The sequence below is a fragment of the Miscanthus floridulus genome, chromosome 14 (assembly GCF_019320115.1).
Source record: "Miscanthus floridulus cultivar M001 chromosome 14, ASM1932011v1, whole genome shotgun sequence".
Taxonomy (NCBI): Eukaryota; Viridiplantae; Streptophyta; class Magnoliopsida; order Poales; family Poaceae; genus Miscanthus; species Miscanthus floridulus.
Window position 1 is genome coordinate 66,041,771 of NC_089593.1, and position 10,311 is coordinate 66,052,081.

At 45.6% G+C, this 10,311-nt stretch overlaps 1 protein-coding gene across 1 annotated transcript; it reads right to left on the minus strand.

Moving 5' to 3' along the window:
* Positions 1-945: 945 nt before the first annotated feature.
* LOC136503613 (uncharacterized) lies at positions 946-5,779 on the minus strand. The gene is made up of 7 exons (XM_066498632.1): positions 5,273-5,779; positions 5,066-5,200; positions 4,802-4,954; positions 4,649-4,714; positions 4,368-4,465; positions 2,076-2,160; positions 946-1,032 (listed from the first exon to the last, which is right to left on the minus strand). Exons 1-7 carry the CDS (start codon positions 5,777-5,779, stop codon positions 946-948), a joined length of 1,131 nt encoding a protein of 376 aa, XP_066354729.1.
* Between the last annotated feature and the right edge of the window lie 4,532 nt (positions 5,780-10,311).

The window sequence follows — 10,311 nt, forward strand, 5'->3', positions numbered from 1 at the left end:
TGCCAGCGTCCGGTGCTTCCAGACCCAGCGTCCGGTCAGTTGACCGACGCCAGCGTCTTTGCGATCAACTCGTTTTCACTTCTAACTTCTTCACCCTTGCTCCAAAGAGCCAACCACAAGAATTTGCATCCGGCGTAATAGAAAATATGCATTCAATTTTTCCGAAAGCGCCGAATCCCGCCGAGCTTGCAAACACCACCTCCTTTGTAGATGTGCCAACACCACCAAGTGTATCACCTTGTGCACAAGTGTTAGCATATTTTCATAAACATTTTCAAGGGTGTTAGCCACTCAACTTGCCACGCCACTCGATCCTAGCGATGATGCAAAGTTAGATCACTCGAGTGGCACTAGATGACCGATATGCAAACAAGTTTGCCCCTCTTGATAGTACGGCCATCTATCCTAAACCCCCTAAACCCGGTCATAAACTTCTCTACACACCTATGACCGGTGAAATGAAATGCCCTAGGTTATACCTTTGCCTTGCGCATTCCATTCTATATCCTCCAATGTCGATGCAACACATGCACCAACACGATCAACAATGATATGATCCACTTCATATCATCACATGATCATATTGGTTCATCGATCTTGACTCTACTTGCTCTTCACCGTTGCTTTCGTCCATCGGCGCCAAGTCTTGCTCAAGCTTCACCGCCACGCGGTCCATCACTCCAAAGCCTTCGACTTGCCCTTCACGCTTGCAACCGGTCCATCAAGCCAAGTCTTGTCTTGATCTTCTTCACCTTGATCACATGACTCAATGTCATGTCTCATGTGCATTTAAGCTCCTTCATCATCACATGTGTGAGCTTTGCAACATCTCCAAGCCATTTTCACCTTCATGGCATATGTTGCTCACACACATGTACCTGTGGACTAATCACCTGTGTATCTCATATAAACACAATTAGTCCACCTAGGTTGTCACTCAATTACTTAAACCAAACAAGGACCTTTCAGTAGCTGCAGATAGCCCTGGACCTCATCTTCACCTTTGTTGCCACCATTTATCCAATTTTCAATCTGTACAATTTTTCATTTGCTTATAGCCCGAACTGAGAACAAAGTATTTTGTTGCATAAATATATCTGAACTTAAGAAGTGTAGACTGCATATAAAAATTTTGGAATAAAACAGAGTGAGTGAAAAGGAAGCTAGAGAATGAAGCATGGTGTAGACTAAATTGTGAACACCTGGTGTGCTTGTCATACACTGCGGTTTTAAAGTCTTAGTGCCATTCAGAAAGAGTTTTTTGAAGTCACAGCTCTATTGCAGGTTTAGCAACATCTCCAATCTATTTCAATTTCATAGATGAAAAAATGGTCATGGGAGTGATATACAACTTAAACAGACTTTTAAATTCAATTATTTTTCATGGTGTGATACAAATCTCCATAGACAACAACTGGAAACGAAATTTCACCTGCTTGGCAAAGATCCAGCCATGATCATGATGATAAGGATCAACATCCAATTCATCAAAGACCTGTAGCTCATTATTCTCGCTAGTCCCAAAAGATGTGTCCTTGGCATCCAGTATTACATTGATTACAGAGCATACGCTTCTACGATCAATAAGCGCGTGTTTAGTTTCATGAAGTTGTAAGTTGGGGCTACTGTAGCACTTTCATTTTTATTTGGCAATTAGTGTTCAATCATGGACTAATTAGGCTCAAAACGTTCATCTCGCAATTTCCCACCAAACTGTGCAATTAGTTTTTTTTCGTCTATATTTAATGCTCCATGGGCCGCAAACATTCGATGTGATAGGTACTATAGCACTTTTTGAGAATTTGGGGTGGAACTAAACGAGGCGTAAGATGCAATATCACCATAGGACTAAAAGCAAATTTCAAATATAACTGTAGCTAGTAATCATATTATGTACTATTTAATAAATATCCAATTATCTAGTGTACACTCGAGGATACCTCTTTCTTTTTGTGAACTGAATTAGCAGAGAGTTATAGCTGAGAGCAACCGTGCTCTATCAGCCTGTTCGGCAGGCCGTAAACGATCGTATACGATCGTGGATTATAAGTTGGAACAATATTTTTCTCTCATACCAAATCAGTCAACAGTAAATAATCCACGATCCAGCCCAGCCAGCCAAACAGGCTGTATATTTCAACCTGGATAGTCCCTGCCCCACTATACAAGAACAAGTCAACAAAAACTGACGTGATGTACTGATGTTAGAATCTCAATGCATCAACAGAACAAAAAAACATCTAAAAAACCAGAGCGCATCCAGGTCACCCAAAAAGTAGCTACTATCCATGGCGCGCGGGGATCCAGCAGGAAGCAGCTATGGCTCTAACCAAGGAAGCCTTGATGAGCTTAACCGAAAGTTACAAGCCTGCATACAACCTTCCTTCTGAAATGCCTGGTGATGCGGATGGGCAAGCAGTGGCGGTTCCAGTATAGGGGAGGGGCGTACACATGCACACCGATAATTTGAAACAAAAAAAAGCGAAGTAAGTTAGCAGGCATAATACATTTATGACATAATTGGGTCAGATCCGGACACAGATAGTTTCTATCGGAGGCCCTGTCTAGATTCCAAAAATTTTCACCTTAAAGTGTCATATCGAATCTTACGGCACATACATGGAGTACTAAATATAGACGAAAAACAAAACTAATTGCACAGTTGGATGAGAAATCACGAGACGAAACTTTCGAACCTAATTAGTCCATAATTAGACACTAATTGCCAACTACAAACGAAAGTGCTACAGTACAAAAAACCAAAAAAATTTACCAACTAAACGCGCCCGGAGTTTGGGTGCACGGTTTCGCACCGAGAGGTTGATGGGACCGGAAGTTTGGTAGCTTCACTGATTTGTATCGGAAGACCATATGCCTCTGTCGATCTAAATCTACGTGAAACCTAAATTTTGAAGGGCAACGTATCAGATGTAAACCAACCAACCTGTGTAAATTTGAAAACTATAAATTAGGACCACTGGATGCTGATTCAATGGATGGGGTGAGAGGTGAGTTTTTTTTGTGCTTAAGCCCCCCACCCGCTGGCATTTTTTTGCGCTTAAGTCCTTCACCCCATCCATTGGATCAACATCTAGTGGTGTCATGATTGATATTTTTCAAATTTACACAAGTTGGTTAGTTTGCACCTGATATATTGCCATTTTGAACTAAGACCGCCATCGGTAGTACTACTCTCTCTAGAAAAGAATGTAATTATGAGAAACGGGCCAGTTAAATTAGCTCAACTTGACCAAGCTTAAAGTAAATAATATTAGCACTTATGTCTCAAAATAAATTTATTATAAAAATATATTCTATAACTAATCTAATAATACTTATTTTGTCTCATGAGTGTTAATATACTTTTATATAATTTTAGTCAAAGTTAAAACTTTGATTTCTTAAAACGTGAAAATTGTACTTCCTCCGTCCGCAAAAGAATGCAATTCTAGAACAGTGTCATGGTTTAGTACTTCAAGTTTGACCAATTATAGTTAAAAAATATAAATATTTATAATATAAATAAACATCATTAGATTAATTATGAAATATATTTTTATAATAAATTAATTTGGAGTTATAAATGTGAATACTATTTACCAGAAATATGGTTAAACGTGAAGCATTTTAACTGGCACGCATATTATAGTTACTTCCTTTCACGGATAGAGGTAGTATTCTCGTGTGGACGGAGGGAATACATGCCTTGGTGCTGCCCTTGTGCGTACCCATCAAGTCTCTCTCTCGTGCAGCTGGCCCGGTTTTCTAGGTAGCAGAGCCAGTTGCCAAACCGTGTCCTGTCGGTGTGGCCGTGTGGGACGATTGGCTGGATGGTATAAGCAATTTTGCACGCTTTCGAAGTGTTTGTAACCATAGATTATGAACCCTGCTGTGGCAGTCTATTCAACAAATACACTGAGTCCTTGTTTAGTTCGTGAAAAGTTTTCTAAAAAAATGCTATAGTATCCATCACATCGAATCTTACGATACGTGCATGGAGCATTAAATGTAGATAAAAAAACTAATTGCACAGTTTGGTTGAAAATTGCAAGACGAACGTTTTGAGCCTAATTAGTCCATGATTGAACATTAATTGTCAAATAAAAACGAAAGTGCTACAGTAGCTAAATTTCCAACTTTCTGCCAACTAAACACGGCCTGAATGTCTCACTGCCTCAGCCCAAAACCTCCCTGGAATTTCCATGCTTTTCAGCAAAGCCCTTGCCATCTCCATCACTGTTCTATTCTTCCTTTCTACCACCCTATTCTGTTGAGGTGTGTAGGGTGCTGTGAACTGATGCTTAATGCCAGCCTGTTCACACACACTCTGCAACACTCTAGCAAGAAACTCACCCCCTCTATCTGACCTGAGAATTTTGATGTGCTGCCCAGAGCTATTCTCAACTTTAGCCTTATACTTGACAAAAGCTTCTACAGCTTGATCTTTGATCTTCAGCATGTACACCTGAGTCCACCTGGTGCAGTCATCCACCAACAGCATGAAATACTTGTTGCCTCCTGCAGTAGGTGGTGAAATGGGCCCACACAAATCAACATGTACAAGCTAAAGTGGCTCATCTGCCCTCCGCAATGTTGAATGAGGGAATGGCATCCTGGTCTGTTTGGCTGCCAAACATGCCTGACAAACCTGATCTGAATGCTGTATCAGTGGTACACCTCTTACCATCTCCTTGTCAACCAATTTCTTCATAGCCTGAAAATTCACATAGCCAAACCGACCATGCCACAACCATGCCTCATCTGCAATACTGGTTAGGAAGCAAACTGGCTTCACTGGTACCAACTCAATCTTGTACAAACGATTAACAGTTCTCTGAACTCTCATGATCAACCTGCATGGATCCTTCTCTGACACCACAATCTCATCATCATCCATAACATTGCGGTGTCCAATTTCAGTTAATTTTCTGAAACTGATCAAGTTACTCTTAAGCTTAGGAATAAAATAAACATCACGTAGTAACCATTGATCACCCGTTTTCCCTTGAAACAAGATTGAACCCTTCCCCATTATTTCAACTGAAGAACCATCACCAAACCATACCTTTCCAGAGACGGCTTGATCGATGTCCCTGAACTTCAGTCGATCCCCAGTCATGTGGTTGCTGGAGCCATTGTCCAGGTACCAGACATTGTTCGTGGGCTCCTCCTCACCGGTGAAGTGAAGCTCCGGCGTCTCCTTAATCTCCTCTAGATACGCCTCTTAATAGAGACTCTTTTGCGGCGTGCGCTCAAGCGGTCCCAGTTCAACCGTTTCCATGAGCAGCACTGACGGCTCTGTCTCCACTGCTCTGGCATGGTGCGCCTCCTCCTCCTTCTCCCCCGGGCACCGGTTTGCGTAGTGGTCGTACTTGTGGCACTTGAAGCACTTTATGTGACTCTTGTCACGCTTTCCCGTGCTCTCCTTCGCCGCATCAGCTTGCCCGCCACGACCTCTTCCCCGACCGCGTCCTCCAGTGTCCTGAGACCTCCCGCCTCCAGAAACTTCTCCCACCAACTTCTTCTGGCGTGCTTCCCACTCAGACTGAGTGAGCAACAACTGCCCGCGCACTCCCCCACCTCCCCGCTTGGTACGCTCCTCGAACGCCTTCAGCCGGCCTACATCTTCCTCGAACGGCAGTTTGTTCAGATCATAAAATTGCTCGATCCCGACGATCACGTTGATGAACCTCTCCAGCACGGTGTCAAACAACTTTTTCACCAGCGCCACGTTATCCAACGTGCCGCCGAGGTTGCTGTACTTGACTGACATCGCCATCAATCTCTCGACATACTACTGATCGAGCTATTCTTCTTCCTTCATCCGCATCACGTTGAACTCGCTCTTCAGAGTCTGTAACCGCGCCTCCTTGACCCGATCCGCCCCGACAAACCTCGCCTTCAGCGAATCCCACACCTCCTTGCCTGTCTTCTTCCCGGCCACTTGCCTCAGCAGGTCATCGGGGAGACACTGCAGCAAGTACGCCTTCACCTTCCTGTCTTTCGCTGCCGCCGTTGCAACCGCCGCCGCTCCCTGCTCTGACGGCTCCATGATCTCCCATACTCTTTGGTCCTCCATGATCTCCTGGACATGAATGCTCCAACTAGTGTAGTTGGTTGCAGTGAGTGACGGATATGTGATCTGGTCACCGCCGCCGCCGCCTGCGCCACTACTCCGATCACCCATGACGTGGATCAAGCAAGTAGATGTGTGTGATTAGAGGTTCCGATACCAAATGTAGGAAATCAGGAACACAAATCACAGCACATAGATCAAATTGGCTGGCCTAAACACAAGAATGCGCTCAAGAACACAAAGAGACGAACAACAACTATCAGAGGACAGTGCTCTTTTCCACTGATAGAGGTTTTCAGTACAGACGCTATTACAAGTGAGCCAAAGCGCTAACACACTCTATTACATGAGAGCTACTTATACCAGCAACTTTTACACACACTTGTTTCAAATAAAACTGCTAAACGATGGATACAAGTGGCCTACAATGCAACTGCACTGTCTGCGCACGACGTGGGCGCGCTCACCGCGTCGCCGTGCATAACCGTTCCCGCCTGCACTTTGAATTCAAACCTGCTACTTCTCCTGCTTCACCAGCAACGTCAGCAGCTCCTATGCCTTCACCGTGCAGCTGGCTTACACCAACAGGCGTCCCGCAGCTCAGCACCGCAGCACCGCCACGGCGTCTCGCAGCTTGGCCACCAGCACCTGGGTCTGCTGGTCCCAGGACAGCGACGCGCGCAACTCCCGCAGAAGGCGGCGGGCCTCCCGGATCGAAACCGCGCGGGCGAAGTCGAAGTCCTCCGCGGCAGCCTCAACCGTGGCCATGTCCGCGCCGGGGCGAGGCTCACCATGGACAGCGCTGCTGCTACCTCGCCCAAGCCGAAGCGGGTCGCGAACGCGCAGCGAACGCCTGTAGGGCGTGGAGGAGAGAGAGAGGGGCGCCGCACTCGCTCAGGCGCGCCACCTGCGCCTCCACAGCGCGCGCAAGCGCCGGGTCCGTGTCCTGCACGCCTCCGCCATGAACGGCTCAGAGGTGGCTGCTGCCGTTCCCTGCCCCGGCCTCCACCCACTCGCCGGAGCGGAGGTGCAGCAGGCGAACGCGGACGCAAGCCACTCCGAGGGCAGCCGTCGCACCGCGCCGCAAGGTGGTTGCCGCCGGTCCCTGCCCGGGCCGCCTCCCACTCGCCGGAGCGGAAGAGCGTAGCGGAGGTGCAGCAGGCGAACGAGCCACGCCGAGGGCGGGCGTCGCACCGCGCCGCAAGGGGCTGAAGCTGGGACCGCCCCGCGCTCCGCGGCCCGGGCCTCGCCAAGAGCGGGCCCAGCAGCCTGACTTCGGACGAGATTTTGTACAAAATCTCACTAGTAGGCATGTACATCTATACGCACTACTGAAAATATTAGTAAAAGGAAAAACATGAATCAGGTTGCATTGGGCTGTGATGAGCTAATACATAGTGCAAGTGCGCATGTTTATTTACGTGTGCTGGAAAAGAAAGAAGCTAACACGTTACTATGCCGTGCATGCATGCATACGTGTTGACATGCAATGGAAGAGGTGTATGCGTCCATGCCGTGGTATACACTTCTCAAATATGGCGGAGCTCAAACGCTTTTATTGAGCAAGCGATCAGAGCCCAGCAGGCAGCCATACAGATACAGCGTGGGGTCGAATTCAGATCCTGTGCATATTATACGGCGTATAGGTGAAGCCGTATACGGAGTACGATCTTGTACCTCAACCACAGTCCGGCCCGGTGAATTTTTGGGCCGGCGGATGGGAAGTCCAAATCAGAATCCTTCTAGGGCCTTGTTTAGATTTCAAGTTTTTTCACTCTCTCTCCATCACATCAAATCTTTAGACACATGCATGGAGTATTAAATATAGATAAAAAAATAATTAATTACACAGTTTGATTGTAAATTACGAGACGAATCTTTTAAGCCTAGTTAGACCATAATTGGACAATAATTATCAAATACAAATGAAAGTGCTACAGTGCCAAATACTGATTCCTAACAGCGATCTAAACAAGGCCTAGAAGCGTTACCACGAGGGATACGTGGATGTTTCACCCGGCGTACGAAGGAAGGAGCCGGCTGGAGGTGGTGGGAGCCCTTCTGCTTTGGTGCCCGGTCAACACAAATACTACAATGAATTCACAAATATATATATCAAAAAACAAACCATACTATTTTTTTTTTCTTCAACCAATTGTAAACTGCTTCACCTTGCACTCCATATTTTTTTTCTTGTTCAACCAAAAGTAAACTGCTTCACCTTGCACTCCATCTCTACTCGTAAGAACAGTCAAATGAAATCATGGTGACAAATTCAATGGAAAAAGGCTATTTAGTTAACCCGAATTCCACTCAATACATATTATTATCCATCGTTTTAATATGAAAGGCAATGTTTCAGCCATTTTCTGTCAAAATTGAAAAAGATATGGTACAGATATCTTTAGACTAACAAAAGCAGTCAGCCACAGCGCAATCGACAGCAGTACTCGAAGGGACCTGCTATCAGATAAAAGAATCGAAGCATTAGTGATGGACCCGGCCTGTTCGTTTGAACTTATCAGCCGGCTTATCAGCTAGAATCTACAGTATTTTTCTCTCACAACAAAACAGCTTCAGCCAGCTTATCAGCCAGCTTTAATACTAGCCGAACAGGCCCTAAGAATTAACTGCTGATGTGAAAGAAACTGTCAATCAACACTCCATCACCCGTGCTAGGGCTGCAATATATAATCTATTAACAAATATATTATTAATAGGGTATCTGTTACTAAAATTCAAAGACATATTCTTTTTCCTCCCAGCTAGGCATAATGATTTTCCTCTTAGCTAGGCATTTATACAAACAGTTGGTGCACTGACCTACTATAGTCCTCTTATCAGTTTCATATATTTATATTTTGGAGCAAAATCTATTTAAGTTAACCAAGCATAACACAGTATATCGTATATTTATTCAAGTGAGCAACTAACCATAGCACATGGAAAAAGAAATCAAGCTTACCCTTCGATGTAGATGTAGTAGAGTTTGATTCGACGCTGCAGGCCACACTGGGTCGGTATCAGTCATCACAGTATGCGCTCACCTGCACTGACATGCATCTATTTGCCAAATCAGAGTAAAGAACTAAAGAAACTAGAAAACAATACCTCGTTGGTGCTCGTCAACGAAGGACTGAGGAGAGGAGGAACGAGGCACCAAAGCAGAAGGGCTCCCACCACCTCCAGCCAGTGGTGGCACCACAGCACGGCGGACTGGGCATTGGGCAGCTGCCGGCCAGGTGTAGAGCCACGGGTGGCGGCGCGGCGGGGATGCTGCTCCCCGCTCGACTAGGCAGCGGTCGACGGGGCGGTGGGGGCGAGCAGGTGGCGGGGGATCTGGATCTCCGCCGCTCGATGCTCGGTGGAGGAGCGGAGAAGAGACGGGGCTTCCACGGCGTGGAAACTGCGGACGGGCGGCGTTGGCAGCGTGAGGGCGCAGGCCACAGGGGCATCGTGGTGTCGGGGGCTGAGGGCCGCCGCCGTTGGGATCGATTCTGTGGAAGGCGGCATCACGGTCGCATCCTCACATGAGGCTCTCCGGGTCAGGGGAGGCAACGGGGAAGGAGAAAGAAATGGTTAGGATTTGAGGGGGTTGCCGTCTGGATGCTGGTTTTGATCCCACGAGAAAGAAGCTCCACTGTCCCATCGCAATGGATGGCTCAGAAGGCTTCGTGCCTTTAGCTGGGCCGGGGGGAGGAAGTAGCCCGAATGCCAATTTCTGGCCCAGGCCCAGGTTAGGGCCCTGCTATCCTTCATGGCTTAGTAAAAGTAAATAATGGGCTGCCCAAGACTATTTGTCTTTTTTTCTTTTCAAAATATGAACAATTCAAAATTTGAACTTCAAATGAAAACGTTGTAAAACACAAATTTGTAAAACTCATTAAGATCTACAAATTTTAATTGGGTCATTTCTCCATTGGATTTTGTTTGAACAATTCAAATTTTGAATTTTAAAAAATAACAACTTCAAACAAGATTTTAAAATAACAAATGATTTCAGCTGAAAAAGTTATCACCAATAAAGTTGTACAACTCATCAAGGTCTACAACTTTTATTTTGATCATTTCTTCATCCGACAAAGTGGTGGTATACATTGTTCACAAATCCATAAATCTTGTGAGAAAGTTATATAAACTATGTGAGAAAGTTATAGATCTTGATGAGTTCAACAACTTTTATGTTCATAACTTTTTCAGCTGAAATCATTTACTGTTTCAAAATGTTGTTTGAA

Bases quoted from the DNA above. Each gene is read 5' to 3' on its own strand.
- LOC136503613 (XM_066498632.1), bottom strand. From the start codon at position 5,779: ATGGCGATGTCAGTCAAGTACAGCAACCTCGGCGGCACGTTGGATAAC. The intron at 4,955-5,065 runs GTATGGTTTGGT...TTTATTCCTAAG, and splicing joins ATCAAGCCGTCTCTGGAAAG to CTTAAGAGTAACTTGATCAG. The intron at 2,161-4,367 runs GTCAGATAGAGG...GTTCTTGTATAG, and splicing joins CAGCACATCAAAATTCTCAG to TGGGGCAGGGACTATCCAGG.